The sequence below is a fragment of the Podarcis gaigeae genome (assembly GCF_964106915.1).
Source record: "Podarcis gaigeae genome assembly, chromosome: 3".
Taxonomy (NCBI): Eukaryota; Metazoa; Chordata; class Lepidosauria; order Squamata; family Lacertidae; genus Podarcis; species Podarcis gaigeae.
In genome coordinates, this window is record NC_139680.1 from 56,438,392 (window position 1) to 56,461,152 (window position 22,761).

The 22,761-nt window shown below is 40.9% G+C and overlaps 2 protein-coding genes and 1 long non-coding RNA gene across 9 annotated transcripts in view; 2 read left to right on the plus strand and 1 right to left on the minus strand.

The window, feature by feature from the left end:
* The first annotated feature begins 2,572 nt into the window (after positions 1-2,572).
* Positions 2,573-19,791, plus strand: LOC310840955 (uncharacterized protein). Of its 4 annotated transcripts, none has more exons than XM_083731409.1 (12): positions 2,573-2,659; positions 2,893-2,978; positions 5,131-5,264; positions 7,010-7,100; positions 8,033-8,111; positions 8,236-8,350; positions 12,851-13,035; positions 13,908-14,062; positions 14,646-14,808; positions 15,779-15,937; positions 17,400-17,567; positions 19,014-19,791. In XM_083731409.1, exons 4-12 carry the CDS (start codon positions 7,012-7,014, stop codon positions 19,212-19,214), a joined length of 1,314 nt encoding a protein of 437 aa, XP_083587535.1. In that variant the 5' UTR covers positions 2,573-2,659; positions 2,893-2,978; positions 5,131-5,264; positions 7,010-7,011; the 3' UTR covers positions 19,215-19,791. The 4 variants fall into 4 exon arrangements, with proteins under 4 accessions (XP_083587535.1, XP_083587537.1, XP_083587536.1 ...); XM_083731411.1 differs by having other exon boundaries at positions 2,600-2,659; positions 2,893-2,947; XM_083731410.1 differs by lacking the exon at positions 2,573-2,659 and having other exon boundaries at positions 2,666-2,947.
* Positions 9,312-22,002, minus strand: LOC310841030. The gene is made up of 3 exons (XR_014562271.1): positions 21,883-22,002; positions 13,879-13,989; positions 9,312-10,948 (listed from the first exon to the last, which is right to left on the minus strand). It is a non-coding gene; the product is annotated as an uncharacterized lncRNA (long non-coding RNA).
* A 55-nt stretch (positions 22,003-22,057) lies between these two features.
* Positions 22,058-22,761, plus strand: part of TPD52L1 (TPD52 like 1) — a 35,295-nt gene continuing 34,591 nt past the window's right edge. The window contains exon 1 of one of the 4 annotated variants that reach the window (XM_083731520.1): positions 22,058-22,248. In XM_083731520.1, the coding sequence (XP_083587646.1) occupies positions 22,227-22,248 (22 nt within the window). In that variant the 5' untranslated portion in view covers positions 22,058-22,226. Of the gene's footprint in view, positions 22,330-22,761 lie in introns of all 4 variants that reach the window. The other 3 variants (XM_083731519.1, XM_083731521.1, XM_083731522.1) reach the window with 3 other exon arrangements.

The window sequence follows — 22,761 nt, forward strand, 5'->3', positions numbered from 1 at the left end:
TTCCAGAGATACATTTCATTTCCAATGTGAATATGATACTAAGTTTTAAAATGTAGCTTTTAAATTGAAAAGTACATTTTCAGATTAAACAGTCAATTAAATGGATTTAAAACTGCTTTTTACTGCGCTGCTTTAGTCTTGTTATCTTTTTACTTTTATACAATTGATCTATAATTCTTGTAGCACTATGACACTTCATAACATAAAGCTGTTATGCAAAGTCATTCCCTCTACCTAAATAACCATTTCAATATTCCAAACTATTTTTTCCCCTCTATATGAGACTTCAAGCAAACAGATCTACAACTTAGTATTCGATATCTAATTTTTTTAGTACAAAATATACCCCAGTCCTCTCACCAAGCTTTCACTGAGGCAATTGTTCATACAATCCAAAGTGAGGATTCTGGCATTACAAAACACAAACTGCTCCTTGTAGCAATGGTGTGGCCATGGACCATTGTACTAGCAGTCTTCTTCCTACAGTGGTACCTTGGGTTACATACGCTTCATGTTACATACACTTCAGGTTACAGACTCCGCTAAGCCAGAAATATTACCTCGGGTTAAGAACTTTGCTTCAGGATGAGAACAGAAATCGTGCTCCAGCGGCAGCAGGAGGCCCCATTGTGCCAGTGGTCTTCAGGTTAAGAACAGTTTCAGGTTAAGAACGGACCTCGGGAACGAATTAAGTACGTAACCAGAGGTACCACTGTATATAATAATACACGGCTCAGTTTAAAAAAATATTCGGTTCCTCTCCATTTTCATAAGAAATACCTTTCTGGATTGCATGATAGGTCCATCTAGTCTGGTCTCCAACAGCATTTAGCTCTGCAAGCTCACAGGCAGGGCTTGAACATGGTCATTTCTTGTTGGTTGTCCCAGGTAATAAAACATTTGTAAATGGAGGTTCCATTTACCTATTTACGGTTGATATCAGTGGAACAGCCATTTGATCTTGAAAACAATGTTTTGTTTGTGGTGTTTTAGATTAAAGTTTCAACGTACTTAAGTAGCAATACGTTTCTTATAGACGTTATATCTGTGTAGGAGCTTGGCAAACAACAACAAAAAATCCAGTAGCATACTCAAGGCAATATTTTCCCAGCACCTTCCTAAACAACTAGGCTACTAATGTTCTTTTTGTACATCATGTTGGCTTTAACTTGCATCAAAAACACTTTGTAACATATGCCTGGCCTTGTTAAGCGAGTGCCTTTTGTTTCAAGATGGCCTAAACACTGTCTTTTATTGTCTTTTGTTGGTGCAGAATGTACTAGTACTGTTTAAATATGTCCTGGCACATAGATCTAATATCGTCATTAGATAATACACGGGTTGTATGTGCACATGTATACAAAACTTAGAACACAAGGAATAGCATTCTCTTGCTGTATGTCCTGCTGGACAGGACCTTTTGAAATTAAATGAAGTTTCAACTGTTTTGAAAATTGGTTACCTTGCTGCTGATAATTTATGATTGTTATGTACTGCATTTCCACTCTGAAAACCTCTTTATGATGAGCAGTTTCAGAATAAAGTGTTGCCACATGAAGATCAGAAGCTGCTGGTAAAATTGATAATCCAATGCTTGAGAATGCATTCCATTTAATGTTTTTATTAACGGTGGTTTGTGATAAAGATGAAAGGAAATGGGACCATAATGACACTAGAAATTGTGTAAAAAAAATAAAATATGAATTTGACCTAAAAACTGTAATCTTCCGGGTGTTTAGTGTCTAGAGTTTGCAAATATATTTATAGTGGATTTTTTTTTTATTTGCACGCTATTGGATTAAGGTATCTCCTAGAAAACATTGAGCTAATAAAGTTTTGAAGAAAAAAAAGATATTGCCTTGATTTTTCATTGGGTTAATTTTATTATAGCAGTATTACTCTATATATTGTAAGCCACCTGATGGACTTGCCTGGAAAAAAACAGCATATAAATATGAGCCTGGCTGTAGAATTATAATGTCCTTAAAGCTAAGTAGAGCTCGGAGGCAGGTATAAATATTCCCAGGTTTGCTTAGATCTCCTGTCCTAAACCAAGCACTTCTGATCCCTTTTTCTGCAGCACCTAGTAAGCATCGCCTACGGGTTAATCATAATTCTTAGTTATTTTCCATCCCGCCAGGAGACCCCCCAGGGCACGTTGCAATCTGCACTTGTCCACCTATAGGAGGAATGACTGGGTAAGATGTGCAGCCCTCGCTTTTCCGCGGCCAGCTTCCCATACAAGAATTTGCCGAGAGAGCTTTAACTTTTCCTAAGAAATCTTTTCGTTGGGAGAATTTCCACGTTTGCTCTGAAAAGTGAAAGCTTGGGACTCGGAGCAGGGCTTCGCTTAAGCCAGGGCTGGGCGTTGGAAAGCCCTGCCCGATGATCCAGATGGAAGGGAGCGGTTTCCAGACAGGCTCGGAGCGAACCCACCAGCTGGCCTTTCGCCTGCAAGAAGCGAAAGGGAAAAGACTCGCAGCTGGCGTTCCCATGGCTCGCAGCTGCTCAGAGCAAGACGCGCCAATCCGGTGCGTCGTATTCCTCCAATCTGCGCCGCTGCTTCCCAAATGCGAGCCCGCCCCTAGGAAGCGCCGCTTGGCGGAGCTGTTTCCGGAGCTTGGGTCGCCATGGCTACCGGGACCGCCGCTCCGGCGAGGTGGTTCCTCCTGGGGCGCTTTCCTATTTGGGGAGCCCTCGGCTAAAGGGAAGGAAAAGATCTTCGCTGTTTGATAGGCAGCCGGTGGGGGCGGGGGCAGATCCTACTCTCCCTTGAAGCCCGGAATTTGGAGCGCCGAGGGAAGTTTTTGGTTTAGTTCTTGTTTCACGTTGCAACCTTTGCAAACCGCTTTTGCACAAACTCTTGTTACTCGCTTGTTACTCTTCTTGCAGTGCTGGAATAAGCAGCTGCTCCGTGAACTCCCTGATGCCCGCCTGCCTGAAAAGGGTAACGGATTTTTAGGACATGAATCGCCATGGTAAAATACAACCGTGCTTCTAACGGTTATAAAACTGTTCGGTTATATTAGCAATCTTAATATTTTCCTCTGTGTTTTTTTAATTACACCCCCAGTAAATACATCCTTGTGATTATCCTTGCTGTAATTATGATTAAAATATAAGTGTTTTAAAAAGCATTTCCGTGCGCGCATGTGAGAGTGTGTGTGTGTATATATATATATATATGCTTTCGTAGATTTTCACGGGTACAGGAATGCAGGTTTTGGTGTCCTCGGGTGTCTTCCCGTGTAAAAGTTGGGGTGTCTAGGCGACGTTACCAGCAAAACAGGATTACGAAGCTAATCCAAAAGGAAACACCCCCCAAAAACCAAGACACAGAAGAAAACAATGGCATGGCCCTCCTTCCTTATATCAAGGGCACTACAGATAAAATTAGCAAAATCCTCCATAAACACAATATCAAAACAGCCTTTTGCACCAACCAAAAAAATAGCCAATATCCTCAGAAACCCCAAGGATAAAATCCAGTTGGAAAACCAAGGGATCTATGAAATACCCTGCAAAGTCTGCCCAGCCACGTACATTGGACAAACAAACAGACGAATAAATGCACGTATCGCAGAACACAAGAATGCCGTCAAAAAAGAAGAAAAAACTTCCTCTCTTTTCCAACACATGAAAGAAACAGGACACGAAATTAATTTTGCAGATTCCAAATTGCTCTTTAACACGGAACATCACCACAAGAGAATAATCATGGAAGCCATCGAGATAGAGAAACACCCTCACAACATGAACAAGCGTGACGACACATCCCGCTTGCCAGACATCTGGAAATTAGCCCTCCCCACAAAAACTGACACCAGATCCAGAGGCACACAGAACGCCAACACCAATCAACCACACCAGACCCAAACCCAGACCCTCTCCACAGATGAATTACTGACACCATCCAGTAGCCAATCCATGGTGGCACCTCCGGATGCTGCACCCCCCTGCAATCCCTACACAGATCTGGCTGACACAAGCCACAAAACCACAGCTCGCCCCTATACACGAAGCCAAGCCAAAGCACAACTAAGTGCAATACAGCCATCTTCTCAGGAAAACTCTTCACAAAGTTCAAGAGGTCAAGACACAAAGACTTTAGCAACTAATCCACACCTAATGACCCACCTAAGTGGTACTCAGGATATCACTCAAGAAATCACTCAAGGTATCTCTCAAGTAATTAAGGAACAAAAGAAGAAAAGGCACACTAGCCTGGGAACTTCCTCTCTGCCCAGAACATTGGAGGCTAGACACCACACCCCCTCTACAGTATTTATAGGAACTCAAACATTGAGATCCCGCTCTGTTCCAGTAACAAGAAGCCGAAAGCACCAGCCTGAAGATGACGAGTGAGACCTCGTCGAAACGTCGCCTAGACACCCCAACTTTTACACGGGAAGACACCCGAGGACACCAAAACCTGCATATATATATCTACGAAATCAAATATATATATATATATATATATATGTATGTATATACATATATATATACGTTAGTTTTTTAAAATGTAGAATGGGAAAGAAAGCAATTTTCAGTGATTATCCCTCCCCACTGTATCTCCGGCTGCACCCCCGTCCCACTTTGCTCTGGAGGGAATCTTAACCCTCTAGACAAGATGAGGACTTCAAGGGGTGACTCTCAAAAAATCACTGCCTTTCCGGCTCCACTAATGGAAGACTTGCTGTGAGTTGAACACTTGGAGACATACCAATAGATGGATGGATAGAAAGATAGATAGAAAAACTTTTATCCAATCAGCAGCACTTTGGGACCTGGGATCGAATAAATACAGCCTTCCAGATCTCTTTATCTGGTCCCTGGGACTCTTCCCAAGCCACACGCCTTCTCAGACCACAGCTCCCACAAGGGCAGTTTTATCACTAGCATTGGGCCCCCAGAACGTTGCCTATGAAGAAATGTGGCCTCTAGGTCGAGTCGTTTCCCCACCCTGGACTTGACCAATGGAAAACTATGTACTGCGCAATTCTGTTATCAGTTTTCTGGGTGTAAGCCAGTGGAACTTGCTCAGTAGCCTTGTACAGGATTGCACTTGTAGGTCTTTTAGTGTTGCAATTTTTATTTTTTTATTTGCTGAAATTTTATCCTGCTTTTCAGACCATTATTGCCTCCCATAGTGGCTTACATCAATACAAAGGAGAAACAGACCCTGTCATCAGACTTACAATTTAAAAAGTCAAGACACCGAAGGAAAGAGGAGTGGTGGAAAAAGGAAGACAAGGGACAAAGCAGTGAGCTACAATCATTTATATTCAGTTCATGCCAGGCTGATCTCCCCTTGCTTGTGTACTTGCCTGAACAGCTGGTGAAATTCATCATCATGCAAGCATTTCCCCTTCCCCCTTGTGCTGTTCTGGGGGTTCTCCTGAGCAGATATGGACAAGGTGTGGGAGTCAGGGTGCACTTGGGGGACTGGCTTCCACTAGCTCAACAACTTGGGTGAATCTGGCCCATTGACTCTTGTTCCTTGGCCAATGGTTGGAGTCAAAGTGTCATTTCCTTTGCTTCTGCCATCCCAGGGCAACTGTCAGCTGAAGCAAAGCGCTTGCTTGCTTCCTACATTCCTTCCTTCCTGAAAGAGCAATCTTCCTTCAGCTGCTCCTTCTCTGGCAAATAGATGGGACTAGGCTGATCTTCCCCTTGCCTTGGTGCAACTTTCCAGTGGCTCTATGTCCATTGGCTGGTGGCAGAAGCCAGAGAGTATTTCCCTTCTACTTTCAGATAATTTGAGATAATGTGGAAGGTGTTTCACTCTTTCTTCAGTTTTTTATTATTATTAAAATGATTTGGGGGGGTGGTTGGCTTCACACTAATTTCAGCTTGCCTTTATGAGGTGAGAGGATCTGTAGTAATAAAGAGGCCAGGTGGCACTGGAAACTGCTTTCTGAAACAACCACTAATTCAGTGCAGCTTTCCAATAAGGCCAACTGTCTAATGTATTAAAGTATTTCTGTTGTTCCCTTTCCCTCCCTCCCCTCCAGTTCTGTAATAACCTGAACAAAGAGTACCTTATATACCCATAGAACAGCTATGCTTTTATAGACTCCCTCCGTAACACTTTGTTTTTTAATACTCTGCATTGACTTTATTCTGACTTAACCCCTAATGTGCTGTTCTGCTTCATTTCCAGCTTTGAGGTAAGAAGAACTATGGAAGGATAGCTATCAGCATACATATTTATGCACATATATGCCAGTGTCTTTGAGCCTATAAACACTACATTGGTGTAAAGCTTATTGATTATATTATTTTTTCATGTAGAAGTGAAATATAAGGAGGATTATCATACGCTTTTAGATCACTCAGGGTCTTATGTCTAGATATGCAGTAGTGCACATTCTCAGTTTGTAGCTAGGTTCCTTTAAAACCTGTTTGTGAAATATTTAGATGATTTATATTCAAAGCAATAAAATCAGATTACATCTAAATACTTGAACCTAATTTAGTTGGGCTTTGTTAGTATATTCATTGTAGAACACTACAGGATATTTGGAGAATAGTTCAAATGTTTTCTTGAAATACTGACACTAGAACCTGTTTAGTTAATCTGTCAGGTATCATTTATATCCTTTACATACAGTGCACAGTGTTTTTGAACAATAAGGACTTATCTCTCAGTCTTGATAACGTGAACTGCAATGGTATGAGATGGAGTTGGAAAAGTGGATCAGTTAATTTCTTGAGGCAGCGTGTGCTCTGATGTGCACAAAGTTCTCCTCTTTGTGAGAATTTTCTCATTGATTTAAACAGAGGTCAAAGGAAATGAAAGGGAAACTTAGCAGAATGCATCATAGGTCATGTTCGTCATTTCATCAAAGTAGCTGTTGGAGAAGTCAGGCATAAAATGTTAAATATGACTGTTGAAAGTAGATTGTTTCATAATAATATTTTTTTTAAAAAATATGCATAATAATGATTTTATTCTGCTTGATAATTAAATATTCTATGAAATGAAAATTATTTTGTTTGGTTTTAGAAATGGAGAATTCATCTTCAAGCATAGAATCTGAATACATCAAGAACCTCCAACAGCAAATTTACTTCCTTGAACTGGAAGCTAATTTTCTATATCCTGTACTATTAACTAAAAGCCAGTCTATTAAATAATCACAGGAATGGAATACAGGAGTCCCCCACCACCACCACCACCACAACACACACAAGGGTTACATTCCTGGACTCCGCATGAATACGTTAAATCACGTAAAATGGGTAGGGCACTATTGAGAGAGGCTGGAAAGCGGCTCTCCCTCAGCAGGTTCCCACATGCCTTCCCCAGGCGGTGATGTGCCTTTGCGCATGCATGCCCAGCCTGCTTCTGGTGACCAGAAAGTTGAGCTGGGGATCAGTGGCTGGGTGGCTCCAAGTGCCCAGAGCCACCGTGGGGCCTGTTGGTGCTCTCCCTGTTAGTCTTGAAAGCTGCTGGAGATGGTTTCTTTCTATCTTGTTTCTCCCCCATCCCCAAGAAATAATGTTGCTGCCTGCTTGTGGGGTGGTGAGGGAGACGGCGATGGTGATTGGAGGGCAGGCAACTCTTGGATCCTGCCCAAGGAACAAAACTGACACGAACAAGGGAGAGAGGGAAGGGCAGGTGGGTAGAGGTACAGAGTTGTGCTGGCCCAGAGGAAGAAAGCTAAGGAGCGTATGTGAGTCGGGGCAGCGAGACACTTGAAGTGGCCATGCAAACTGTATTTGCCCACTCTTCAGTTCGCTCACTTTTTCTGTGCCATTTTTGCCTATTTGCTGCTTCAAATCATTTATTTGTTTGTTTTGTAGTGACACACACAAACCCAGTTGCGGGTGTATAGAATTCATATAAGTCGTGGAAGGGTGCCTGTATTGAAAATAAATACTTGAAAAGGAACATTGAAATAAATTTATTTTATTTCTATGGTAGCTGAATGAAAGCAGCTTGACAATTTTCTATTTTAAAATTTGACAGTTTTCTTTTTTAACATTAATTTCAAATTGCATTTTATCCTTAACTTGCTGTCATCACTCGTGATCAGGCTAAAAAACAAATCAAACTGCAACCTCTCATTGCATCAGAAACAGAACAAATGCTGCAAAAGCTACAGGTGTTTTTCTTTACTATCTCTCTAATGGCATAACCAGTATTTTCCAGTTGAACATCTAAATCTTGCTCCCTTAGTTAGGCTATCAATGTACTGTAGTAGTAGTAATAATAAATATCGTTCACAGGAATTACAGTCTTATTCTGATGGCCTTCAGCTGGAGCTAAAGAGAAAAGAAAGTGGTTTGAACATACTGAAGACAGAGAGGGAACAACTTAGTAACCAGATCAACATGGCTGATGGTAATATTTAATTTTATGTTATTCCTGTGACCAGAGCTATTTTGGGTGGGGGGGTGGGGGGTTGTTACTCAAGGCTACACAGTACCAACACTCTTTTTTTCTAGAAAAAAAACACTGGTTAAAAGTGTGGCACTTACTGTAAGAACTTCATGGTGAGTACTGGCACCCTTTTATCTAGAAAAAAAGCACTGCCTGTGACTGACATGCAGTCCTGGTGTCTTCTTTCACCACGTCCCTCAAAAAATTTATTTTTTATACAGTAAACAGTGGGAAATCTGGAGGCTTTTAGCTTCTGAACACTATGAGTAAGGAAAGCCCTTGGCTTAATGAGTTGGCAATTGTGGGAGAAAGGACTTTTGGTAGACATAACACCTAGATACATATTCTATAAACAGAGCAAGCCTAAATTCATTTTCCAGAGACCAAGTGCATCTCCCAGTGCGTTTCTGAACACAATTCAAAGTGTTGGTGCTGACCAAGTCTTAAATGGCCTTGATCCAGTATACCTGAAGGAACGTCTCCACCCCCATTGCTCAGCCCAGACACTGAGGTCCTCCTCTGAGGGTCTTCCGCTGGTTCCCTCACTGCAAGAAGCGACGACATCTGAAGGCAGCCCTGTATCAGATATTTTATATATTCTGAAAGCCACCCAGAGTGGCTAGGGAAACCCAGCCAGATGAGTGGGGTATAAATAATAAAATTATTGGTGGTATTATTTATTTAGGTAACATTTAAGATAAAAGGGAAATATTATGTTAAAAAGTAAATAATCCAAATAGCCAATATCATTGAAGAAAGGCTGCAATTTTGATGAAGACAAACTGGTACTTTTTCCTATTTAAATGACTGAATATTACCTTGGCAGAGGAAGAATGGAACATGGGCATCTCATATATAAACACAAAGCCGACTGGGTTTCGAGTAATCTGGAACTATGCTGGATACATAATTTCCTTGCTTGATATTGATAAATCATTACACAGAAGGTGAAAGAAGCAAGATGTTTAATAGGGATTGTGTGTAAATATAGATAGAAATGTTGCATTTTTGAAGAGTGAGGTTCAGGGTTCAGACTCCCTCCCATCCCGTGCCATTCTTTTAAAAAAGAATACCACCACCATGTGGTGAAAGTGTATTACTACTTCAAATTATGCCTTCAGGATAAGTATAGGTTGTTTCCAGTGATGGAGTTTATTGATTATCCTTTCTGTAATGTAATTGTATTTTTGCATTCTTTAATTCTGTATTGCTGCCAATGGAAGCCTGTTTTCATGCCTAATTGTAGCTTGGGGGGCGGGATCTTTGTAAAGAATGCAGCTGGAGAGGGAAGAGGTAGCCTTTCCTTCCCTAGCTACAATTTCCATGAAGATTACCTTCCCTTTGACAATTTTGCTTTCTCAAGTTCACTGAGATAGCAAAGTTTATTTATTTATAAAACATATTTATATACGGCTATACAGTGTGTGTGTGTGTAATCAGAGTGGTTTACGACAATTATACATGAAATCATACAGTAAAAAAATGTAAATTTCCAAAATTCGAAATCAACTATTGCAGAAGAGTATTTTCTTAATTGTCAGCATAAGCTTGGCAGCATAGAAAAGCACAACATTGGTCCCTGCAGAAGGGTTGTAGGCCACTCCATAAGCATACAGCATCATGACTTATAATGAGCATGCTTTGACTACTGTTAAACTATATTTCAAGCCTTGATTGAAAAACAAGTCGTCTCCACAAACACAAGCATTTCATGAACTAGGTGATGTTTGCATTCTTGAATTTAATGTGTAATTCTGAATTTATCTGCCCTTTAAATACTATCTTTGTTTTTTATTTCTCTTTCTAAAAAGCAGCATGTATCTTTACTTTTGCTCAAGAAGTCTTGGGATTTCTTCTTGTTTTCCATTTTTAATACTACTGTTTAATATTCTAGTTTTAATATCATCTTACTGCTTGTTCAAATATCTTTTTACACACTCAAAACTAGTGTTTTTCTTTAAAAATGGTTAGGGGTACTCTCATTTTCCTATTCCTATTGAAATACTGCCCCTCAATGAGGCCAAACAAAATGTTTAGGGGTAGGCGTACCACTGCATCCCCCCAGAAAAAAAGCACTGCTCAAAACCATAGTTTTATTTATTACATTTTCCTTTTGGTTTACATTCCCTTCTCCCCACCTTCTGCACTATTAACTTTGATACATGTTTGAGTGGTTCCTGCAGCCCCTCCTGCCTAAGGCACTTCTTTTGACCTTTTCACTTTACATCCATTATCCAGTTGAGCACATCAGTTTGTATGATTTTAAGTGTCACACTATTTTGGTGATGTATACATTTCTTCATTGTATCTCCTTTCTTGAAATCATCTCTATCCAAAGGCAGTTTCGGATAAATGGCTTTTCTTTCTGAAGCCTGAAATTTAGAATATGAATGCAAAATGCTGTGTTCTAACTGTCCAGTAATTCAATTCAGCCCTTAGTTTGAATATCAACCTTGAAATTCCTCTGCTTTTGAGATTTAGATCTTTGCGCTGAAAAAGTAGGTCTCTAGCTCAAAAATGTCATGACTGATGTTGACTATAATGCAAATTATCGTCCCCCTGGAAACACAAAAGTAACACAGAAGAATGGTGTAGTTTTTTAACTTCTTTCTACGATCTATAATATTATATGCGGTTGATATTCTGTATTATTATTTACAATCCTCCACCACTGGTCTCCTGCTTCCAAGCAGCCCCCTTGTTGGCACTGTTTTCTTTTTTTGCCTGCAGGGCAGACACCTAAACAAGCAACTTAATTTTTTCCCCAGCTTAGCTTTTTCTCCTATGACAAAACTACTAGCCCCGTGCATTGCTGATACACCATCTACCCCTTCACTTAATCCCTTAACTGTTGTTTTATTTACCTGAGTTTGGATCATTTCTGTGAAATATATTTTATTAAACTGTGTCAGTGGCTGCCTTTAGCTGGCTGCCTTTGCTCTTCTGTTCTGTTTTTTTTTTTTGTAATACTGATCACACCTGTATGCATTCAGCCTTTCTTTAACAAGGAATATCTGTATGATAATGGTTCAATGATGAAGACTTTTATGAGAAGTAGGCCAATAAAAAGGGGAGCAGGAATAGAGTGGTGTGATTTTTTTCAATGATGTGGGCTTTGGGAACAGTATCTCGAGAATTATACAAGTTACGATTCATGAAAATATAGTTATTGACTGCAAGCTTTGTATCACGCTTTGAACTTCAATTTGTGCAAGCATGCAAGCTTCGACAGATGTCACTTTTTTGCTCACTTTTAATGAATTTCATAACCATCTCCACCCTGGACATTATAGTAATGTAGATCTGCATTCTGTGACAGAAAGAGAAGCTTTTAAGGTCTCCCTAAGGAGCACATATGGTAACGTGCAATACATTTAATGAATGTTTGCCATGAGTAGATCAGGCAGACTATTCACACACAAAGAACAAAAACAAAAAAAGAGAGAAAGCCATTTCCCGTTCCTGGGGAAATGACGTTGAGGGCTGGGAGCATGTGCACAGGGCCATTGAGGGGTCCTCGGACATGTCATCCCTTGCTGACCAATCTGGATGGTCCGGGGGCATGGTGCGGGCTATTTAAACTGCCCGCCACTGAGGACTCTTGTCCTTTTCTTCCTGCTTGCTCAGTTCTCCCTCCCTAAGGTTAGGCTCGTTATCTCTTGACTTTACTATGGACCTCAGTTGGTTGCCTGTCAGAGCGGCCTGGTAGGAATTTTTTCCACTTGGCAAATTGGAACCGGCCATTTGGTTTTTCGCCTACCTCGTAGCAAATTGTCACAACTTTGTAAAGTTTGGCGGCTAGGCATTGGAGTATTTGGTTGAAGGGGAGGGGAGGTAGTGGCCATCACCTACCCCTCCTAATTCAAGGGTATTCCGTTAAAGGAATCCGAGGGGCATGGTCTCTGTCCAAAGCCCCAGACGGGGGGCTAGGGCCATGGCACGACCCCTAGCAGTGATCCTGAGGGAGTTTGTAGTTCATGTGCATCAGCAGGGCTCCCCCTACTGGTGGTTAACCCTTCCAAGACTTCCTGTGAACGGGCAGGAGTCAGATATAGTCGTGTGGTTTCCAATGCTTAAGCCAATACCACTCATATTCTGTAACCAATAAAGTTGTGGCCTTTTTCACCCATTAACCCAAAATACTGTTTCATGTGTCTTTATTCCAACATCCCGGGAGGATTTGTGACCTTGCCATGGAAAGAAATTGGGGGTCCCCGCTTCTCATTCTGAGCTCTTCTAAATCCAGCTCTAATGATATGCTTAAAAGAAAGCAGCATAAAACTTTTGGATTTGGTTTCATTTCAGTTAGCGCTTCCTCAAATGGTGTGTCAATTAATTTGACTATGGAACAATAGTTGGGCTTCTTTTTTTAAGTGTTCTATTTTAGGCTTTAGAAATAAATTCCTATTTATGCTAGCAATTGGAACTGGAATTTTACATTCTCCTCCCTTTCTCCTTTAGAGCGTCATTCAAAAGAGAAACAGGCTTTGGTAGAAGAAATCATAGCACCAAAGAGAAAGAAGGAACAAAATGACAGAGAGATCTCTGCAAAAGAGGTAGAGATACTGCATGCTCAACAGGAACTGGAGCAGCAACAGATGAACCTGAGTAACACAGAACATACTATCCTTGTACTACAAGCAAAGGTAGTCTGATTGCTTTGTTTTTAGCAATTACTGCAAATACCAATACAGTGGTACCTCAGGTTAAGTACTTAATTCGTTCCAGAGGTCCGTGCTTAACCTGAAACTGTTCTTTAGCTGAAGCACCACTTTAGCTAATGGGGCCTCCTGCTGCTGCCACGCTGCCGGAGCACGATTTCTGTTCTCATCCTGAAGCAAAGTTCTTAACCTGAAGCAATATTTCTGGGTTAGCAGAGTCTGTAACCTGAAGCGTATGTCACCCGAGGTACCACTGTATGATTATCATTGTAGTCTGGCAGAGGAGGACAGCAGTTAGATATCTCACACCAGAGGTGCCTGTATGATTCAGACAACAGTTTAGGAAAAGTGACCCAAAATGTCTTAAATGAGTCAACCAAGCAACCTGCTACAAGGGGAGGTCAAAGCCTCAAGACTATTACCCAGTCTGGTTTGGGGGATATTACACCACAGTTACGGTGATACTATTTCAGTCTCGTTGCTGAAAAGGCGGCCAGCTTAGGCATCTTATGATGTTGTTGGTGCCTAGAATTAGTCATCACCATATAAAAACAGATAACTGGTGTTGATAGAGCAGGCCATCTGTTTGGCTGTGTTCATACAAACTCAATAAAGCAAGAAGCCCCCTGTATAAAGCCTTCAGTTGCTTGTGTGTGTATTTTACTCATGCTATATCTTTTGGACTCTTTTTGGTGAAAGGATCCAGAAACTTCATCTGCATACATGATGTTGCTATCTGGGAAACTGCAGAATGGCAACCATTTGTAAGCCCCAAATATTGACACATATTCATGCAACCGGGTTTGAGCTGTGATAAACTATACTTACCTTCTTTCACCTGTTGAAATTAAATCAAGGTTAAGCAACGGTCAGAACAGCAGAAGGCGGTGGAGTTGCAGCTTTCTGAAAAGAGGCAGGAGTTATTGAAAGTTCAATCTGCTGTGAATGAAATGGAAGATAAGATCTTTAAGAAAACAGCAGCGATGCAAGAACAAATCACTCACGAACTACGGTATCAACAAATGAATCTGGCAGATTGTGAAGACTAGTTGAGGTTGTATTGTTTTGAATTCAGCAAATATCCACAAAGTTACAAGACCATATGCCCACTCATGCCTTTATTCATAATTGATTGCATCCAAGTAGCCTAAAAGAAATAAGAGCCAATTCACTTCCAGCTCTTGACCCAGTCATGAAACATATTGTCTCCCATATGGAGGACCTGCCTTACAGTTTTGAAAACTGCTGTGATTTAGTAATACAGTTTCTGCTGCAGGAAAGAGAAAGTTGTGTCCTTGTAGAACTTCATTTCGTAGCCTGGAATTGGGTACCCCAGCACACAAGGGGCCAGGCTTCATCCATGTGTTTGGAGAGCATGCTTATTAGTTGATTATTGCTCTTCTATTATAACCCATTCCTTTATCTGTTCAAGTTTTTCTTTGATTTGATTTGATTATTAAGTTTTATTGTGGCGACTTATTTTACTGTGGATTTTAATTGTTGTGAAGCTGTCTTAGGAAGTTAGGTGTTCTGTGAATCAAAAAGCAGGATATAAATGATTGGATAAATAAAATGTGCATACATTTTCTGGTTAGGAATGAGATATCTCTCCTTCATCAACAAATACGTGAGAGAGAGCTACTAGCAGAACAGGATCGTTTCTTAAGAAGTAAAATGGTGGGTGATTATACAGCACTGAACAAGGAAAATTCTGCACTGCGGTCCAGGCTCTTGGAACTTACCAGGCAAATAAACATTGTAAGAAAAGAAACAATCTAACCAATTGATATAAACTATTTGCAGAAGATTGTACATAGGAGAGTTCCTGTTTTTCAACAGATTTGTGCGTAGAAGTTGCCAAATAATTATTTTTTATAGTTTATTTGCATAAACCAGTAAATAGTTGACGGATAAAGAATCTGTAAATTCCTGAAAGCCACTGATAGAAGTAGGCCAACTGAATATTCATTCTTCCTCTATCTCTCAAGGGGTGAAAATGTTACTACTTTTAAAATACATCTATGTCATGCAAATTAGATTGTGAGATCTGGGTATAAATAATTTCCTTCAGTGTTTAAATAACACTTTGGGAAAAAAAATAATTATATAATATCCCTTGAGTGTTGAGCAAAAGCATATTGTTAGGACAATTCAGACACCAAGAAACAAGGAAAAGAAAATCTGAGTGACCTGAGTGTGTTTTCAAGGGTATTACATAGGAAGAGCTGGATACATTTATTCACTGCACCTGATTCTCCTGATTCCAAACAGATTAAAGACACACAGAACTTGTTTGGATTTGAAACTGATTCTTCATTTATCTTCATAGTAGACAAATATGGATGTGTATCCATTGTGAGTTATGCTGGCCAAAAAACAGTCATGTAGCAGACTTGTGCTCTATATTTTTCCTATTACCTGCTTTAACCAATTTCATTTGTACAACTGGTTAGGCACTAAAAGCATGTGCCTCCTGAGTTGTCCTTTGTTATAAGTGCATGCTTTTCCAAACCTTTTGCTGGGAGCTTTCATTAAGGAAGCCAATTAACTAGGAGCTGTAGGAAGTTAAAGCCTGTGTAGGCAGACATAGGAAAGGGTCCAGCTACACAACTAAATTATTTGAAGGTTATTACTCCAAATGCCATTGATCAACTGCTGTGCTTTCAAGAACTGTACAAGATATGTAATTTCATGCTTAGTTCACCCTTGCTTGTATAACTTGCTACAGGAGAAAGCACTCAAGGAGGAGAGCTATACATCACACTCTGCCAGCATTGCTCAGTTTCTTACTTTGAAAGATCGTGAAGAACATCTGCAACAAGAGATCAAGAGGCACCAAGAACTCCTGAAACAGGAAAATAACATCTTCCAGGATCTTGAGGATAAGGTTGTATGATGCTAGAGATTCTCTTAGTGCTTTATAATTCTGAAAATGAGCAATAGAACTCATTTCTTAGCAGGTTCAGAGATCAGAACACTAATCTAGGCATAAAGGGATACTGAAGGATTTTTCTTGACTGGGTCAAACTGTCTTCTTTCTTTCTTTCTTTGGCAACCACTTGTGGCCAAGTAAGATTGTCTTCCATAAACATGGTCTTAACGGTGTGTCCTTAAGTGACTGTGGTGGCCAATTCTGGATCCACACATTCTTTCAGTGCGGATATAGGTTTCTGGGCGGGAGTTGATCACGGTGAGGATTTGCCAAATGTGCCTTCCTCTTAGCTCATTTTGTCCTATGTTCATGCTTCTTCAATTCTATTGGTAAAAGATAAAGGTAAAGGTACCCCTGCCCGTACGGGCCAGTCTTGCCAGACTCTGGGGTTGTGCGCCCATTTCACTCAAGAGGCCAGGGGCCAGCGCTGTCCGAAGACACTTCCGGGTCACGTGGCCAGTGTGACATCGCTGCTCTGGCGAGCCAGAGCTGCACACGGAAACGCCGTTTACCTTCCCGCCAGTAAGCGGTCCCTATTTATCTACTTGCACCCGAGGGTGCTTTCGAACTGCTAGGTTGGCAGGCGCTGGGACCGAGCAACGGGAGCGCACCCCACCGCGGGGATTTGAACCGCCGACCTTTCGATCGGCAAGCCCTAGGCGCTGAGGCTTTTACCCACAGCGCCACCCGCTTTGGTAAAGGCTATTATCCAACTGGAGTACTCGCAGGCCAGTGTTTCCCAATTATCTATGCTCATACTGCATTTTAAAGATTTTCCTCAAGAGCATCTTTAAACCTCTTTTACGGTGGTGCTGGTGGTGCTGGGTCTAAACCACAGAGCCTACAGCTTGCCAATCAGAAGGTCGGCAGTTCGAATCCCTGCGACGGGGTGAGCTCCCGTTGCTTGGTCCCTGCTCCTGCCAACCTAGCAGTTCAAAAGCACGTCAAAGTGCAAGTAGATAAATAGGTACCGCTCCGGCAGGAAGGTAAATGGCATTTCCGTGCACTGCTCTGGTTCGCCAGAAGCAACTTAGTCATGCTGGCCACATGACCCGGAAGCTGTCTGCAGACAAACGCCAACTCCCTTGGCCAATAAAGCGAGATGAGTGCCGCAACCTGAGTCCTCCGCGACTGGACCTAACAGTCAGGGGCCCCTTTACCTACTGTCCACCAGTATTTCGCTTTCAATTCTTAAGTTGGGAATAGAGTAGTTGCTTTGGCAGACATCCGAACCACATGACCAGTCCAGCCAAGTTGATGTTGAAGAATCATTGCTTCAACACTGGTGATATTTTCTTTTTCCAGTACACTGACATTAGTTTCAGAGACAAAACATTTCTGAAACATTTTTATTTTGATACTTTAGTCTTTTATTATCTCTCTTTCTGGTTTATTTATTGTTTGTGGTTTCTAACAGATTAGAATTTTGGAAAAAGGAAACACATCTTTTAAGTTAAGCATTGCAACAATGAGCAGTCGAGTAACTGAAGCAAGAGCCTTGTTGGACAGAGAGGAGCAGGACAATGTTGAACTAAAAAGAGACAAAGTTATGCTGGTTGATCTTGCATCTAATCTACAGAACCAGGTAAACTCTTTTATCCAGTCTATAAAGAAGTTGCGGGTCTGCAAACAAAGCCATTTTGGGCTCAGTTGGAGCCCAAATAGATAATTGCTATGTATATATAAGAACATAAGAAAAGCAGATACCTCTGTGAATCCCACAAACAGGACATGAACATATTAACACTTGCTTGACATCCCCAGCAATTAGTATTCAGAAGTGTACTGCTTGTTACCAGAAGTAATATAGTCATGATGACAAATATGTAAATCATGTTATTTATTGATAATTTGGGGACATTTGCCATCATGAGCTTCCCTTGACAAACCCTACTTTATTTGATGATGTATGTGGTAGACAATGCATCATCGTTATTTATATAGCACTATCATTGTGTATGGTGCTTTACAGAGTACCAAAGGACCGTACCGCCAAGGTGGCTTGGAATGTAATACTTGACATAAATGAAATAACAAAGGGAAGGGAAGGAAGTGAAAGCAGGTGTAAGTGAGGGAAATATGCATTTCTATCATTTGTACACACTTTATGAAGTCTGAGTAATCCTTACATTGTACACTTATCTGTGTTTATTTGGAAGTAAATCCTATTGAATTCTGTGGAAGTATTCCCAAGAAAGCATGCATAGGTTTGCAGTCTTACTATAAAGCACAAATATAACTGCAAACCTAATTTGCTTTTTGCTTGTAAGCCTAGGGCCAAACTATGTATTATGCTTATGCATAACATGATGCTTAAAAATGTGATTAGCACCAGTCTTTCCTCTTTTAAAAAAAGCAGCTGCAGGGAACCCAGTCTGGATTGCGACCACAACGTGAGGAAATTAACATTTTCCCAATGTACTTAACTAACCTTGCTAGCCATTTGTTTCATCCATTTGTAGACCTCTTACTTTTTTCTTTGTAAGTAGGTCTCTTACTATTAATGAATTTCTAAGCAGTTTACAATAAGGAAAACCAAGATACATGATTAAAATATACAGATGTACCATAAGCCCAATTTCAGATGATTTACATTGAAAAACCCAAATGCATAGATACAATATCCATATCTATAATAACTATATCTATATAACTAAAATTGGAGAAAATTTCTAGGCAGCATGGTACAAATTCCCAATCAACATAAAGCACACTACTCACAAGCCTTTCCCACAATATTAGTTGCACCATCCATTCGAAAAACCACAGCAGCCATTCACCACCTGATACAGTATGTCCGCTTGCAGCACCTTTTGGGCAAAAGGTTGCTTGAGAGGTGATTTTCAGGAAAGAGGAATGGGTTAAGCATCCTCCAACTGTTGCAGCCCAGATCCACTGTACCATTTCCCAAGCACTTCCTTTTTCTTGTTGGGAAAGAGAAGAAACAGGTATTCAGTGTATTTTTTTAAAAATGTTTGCTTAATATTTGTTCCTAAGGAACATCTTTTCTTTCACAATTTTCTTTCTTTAGCTCATTGATAAAGAAAGCAGTCTTCTACAGACTTCCAATAAGATGCTGCAGCTGGATGAAGCAATATCAGCGTTAAAAACAAGGCATGTGTTACATCAGTCTCTTGAATCAGAAAAATGGGATAAAATCTCCAAAATGGCAAATTCCATGAAGAAACTCAACAAGTCAATGACAGATGTTGTCGTCAAAATGGGAAAATAGGAATCTGGTATTGTAGATGGGTTTTGATGTCTTAGAATTTTGAACATGATGAATTTTAAACAACATTTATATGGTGTAATGTGACCTAGACAATTAATAGTAGAAATTGACTCCCCTACATTTCTACTGTTAAAGGTGTCTGCTGGATCAAAAGGGCTTTCCACAAGCAGAGTGGCACACTTGGTTTTCACCTACAATGTTTAGGGTTTTTAATCTGTTTTTGTAGACCATCATATAATTGAACATTTTGTATGTCCTCTTATATGTATAGTGTGTGTGTGTGTGTTACTTTTATAGTTGTCTGTGACTTGCTCTTCAGTGCATCATATTAGAGCACCTTCCGATGGTAGTCTTAGCATATCTTAGTCGATATGGTCATTTAAGCATTTCCTTGGCTGGTTGTTTTATATGGTAATACATTGATCTTTATAATTTACATATAAAGTTTAAGCACTGATACCTTGCCAGCAAAAAGTTTTGGTAATCTGTAGATGAAAATCCACTGGCTTCTATGACCCTTCTATGTTTATGTTTAAATGTGTCTGTTTAAAAATATGTTTAAAAAAAACCCCAAACCCCACATCTATGGTTCTCAAATGCATCTTCATATTCCCACATAAATAACAAATCTCTTCTTTATCCCAAGTAGAAATGCAAATTGCAAAGGAGCCAACTTGCCCAAGAAAGAATTAATAATTTATATTCCACAATAATTCTGATTCAAAATCAGTTCACAGGCAGATTTCAGGAAGATCATTACACATGTATAAATTGAAGGATGCCCTAGGCAGCTATATGATCTTTCACACTTTTATCTGTAAGAAACAAAATTAAGATGCAATATGAAGTTTGCAATGTGCAGTGTTACAGACTGCTTTAGGCAGTTGCTCATTTTAGACCCCCCCACCTAAGTAATGGTATGCCTTTCCCCTCCTTTAAATCAAGAAAACTCATATCACTCTAAACCAAGCGTCAGCAAACTTTTTCAGCAAGAGGCCAGTCCACTGTCCCTCAGACCTTGTGGGGGCCAAACTATATTTTGAAAAAAATAAATAAATGAACGAATTAATATGCCCCACAAATAACCCAGAGATGCATTTTAAATAAAAGGATACATTCTACTCACATAAAAACACGCTGATTCCCGGACCATCCACGGGCCAGATTTAGAAGGTGACTGGGCTGGATCCGGCCCCCGGGCCTTAGTTTGCCTACCCATGTCTAAACCCTTTCAAGGAAAAGGTCTTAACTATTTGTTCCAAGAGGAATCTGCAGTTATGCTATTGATATTCATTCTCTTAAGTGTATGTCCATGTATATGCCACAATCCAGACAGTGACTTGACATGAACCTAAGTAGGACATATGGCTTTTTTCCCTTGGGAAAAAACAGACATACACAATACAAAACATTTTTTTTAAATGCCACTATCGCAAGTGGAGATTCCAGCTTTACATGTGAAATTAGTTGTGAGCCTTTGGGGATATAATACTAGTTTTCTGTGCTTTTCTTCATAGCAGGTTCATTGTTATTATGTTCTGAGCTTCATTGTTATTTTTCCCATTTCATCATATATGAGAAATTACAGATGGAATGTGCTTGCTCAAAGTTATTCAGTTCGCCTGAAGCTGATTTAGGATTTGGTTGAGTCCTTTAACAGATAGGAAAAAATGGATATTACATGTTCATATGTTTGCTTTACACATGGCTAAGGGTTGGTTAGGCCTTGGGAAATTTACAGAAATAATCGGAGAATGAGAAAAGTTGTGTGCTATCCTTTACTGATTTACTACATGGATTATTACTACTATTATTAATTAAATTAGTATACTGTCCTTCATCTGTAGATCTCAGGGCACTTCACAGCATAAAAATACAAGGAACACAAAGCAGTAGTTATCCTTACAATGAGATAGAGTGGTTAAAGGGATAGTTGCTCATGCAGGTGAGGATCACAGCTGAGCTTGGATCTGAACCTGTCCCAGATTCAAATCTGGCTCTCTGGCCACACCACCACCAATAATAAAAAACTAACAAACAAATAATTTGTACCCTGCCCATCTGGTTTCCCCAGCCACTCTGGGCGGCTCACAACAGAAAATTAAAAACATGTTAAACATTAAAAACTTCCCTAAACAGGCCAATCACTGAAGTTTCCTCATCTGTGCACATATGTATTTGCATTAAACTAACACAGCCACCTTTCAGTCATAGCAGTAACAACATCGTTATAAAGACATACTGAAGCAGCAGCAGAAAACAGAAGAAACTGCTCAGCCGATTCCAGACATAAGCAGCAACAATGACTCTCGGAACTAATCAAGAAGGAAGATCTACTGGGGCAAAATTGCCTTCACTAACTTTCTAAAAGTAAAAACCGAGGGGATTTGGTGTGCCTCTTCAGAAAAGGAACTGCAGCTCCTTGCTAGCATGGACTCCCTCAGAGAACTTGAGGCGGGGAGGGGAGTATGAAGTGCAGGACCAAAAACAATCCCTTAACCTGGGTTTTAAAAAAACATTCTTAGAAAAAATAGCGTGGTGCTTTCACTTTAACTAGAAAAATGGGGAACCTATGAGCCAGGCTGTTGAGTCATTTTTCACATTTCAGTAGTAGGTACTACATGCAAAACTATTAGGCGATAGTACATCTGAGGCATTTTAAACGTACGTTTTCCAGCTGAAGGTCGTGCGCGCCTCCACGCCACCTGCCCGCCCCGGCGGAGAGAAACGTGTTGACCACCGCGCAGCTTGTCACGTGTATAAAAAGCGGCCCCGAGGGCGGGCGGGCGCGTGAGTGCTGGGCGGGAAGCGGGCCTGAAGGTGGCGCTGTATCGAAGCGCCTCCCTGTGCGCGAGCGAGAGGGAAGGGAGCCGAGCGAGCGCGAGCCGGTAGCGGCTGGCGATTAGCCGGAGCAACAGTCGCGAAGCGCGGGAAGCGGCGCAGCGCTCGAGGGGCCGCAGCGAGTCTCTCCCCAGCCGAAGAAGCGGATCCCAGAGGGCCCTGAAGGGGGAAATGGAAGCGCAGGCGGAGGAAGGTCAGTTCCTTCGGCGGCCAAGCGGTTCGGAAAGGCGCGCACGCCGCTCTCCTTTCCCCTCTCAGCTTCGCGCTCGGTGATGTATTTATACTGTATCTATATCTATATATTGGAGTGGGGGGGAATGTTTTAGTATCCACACCCCACGCTCATTCTGCATGATAGGAGGTAGAAAAAGTTTTGAAGAGACCCGCATGGCAAAATTTGATGAATTTTCTGTGGAAAGTGTGAGTCCCACTGTTAATTCTTTCCTGTGGATCGGTAGAGTTATGGATGCTATATATATATCTTCTCAAGGTACATTTTTGAGTGCTTCGAGCAAAGGTGTCTTGCTCTGCTGTGATTCGCTGCAGTCGGAGCTGTTTCCTGAGAATCAAAACACAGCTGACCAACTTGAATGGCCAGTTCTCTTTTTGTCCCTTAACAAACTGCCACTTTTGAACCCTAAGAGAAACCAGTAAAATCGCCCGCCCGCCCCCCTCCACTCCACTTCTTTCTCATAAAGTGCACTCT

Bases quoted from the DNA above. Each gene is read 5' to 3' on its own strand.
- LOC310840955 (XM_083731409.1), top strand. From the start codon at position 7,012: ATGGAGAATTCATCTTCAAGCATAGAATCTGAATACATCAAGAACCTC. The intron at 7,101-8,032 runs ATATCCTGTACT...TGCTGTCATCAC, and splicing joins GAACTGGAAGCTAATTTTCT to TCGTGATCAGGCTAAAAAAC. The intron at 17,568-19,013 runs GTAAACTCTTTT...TTCTTTCTTTAG, and splicing joins CATCTAATCTACAGAACCAG to CTCATTGATAAAGAAAGCAG.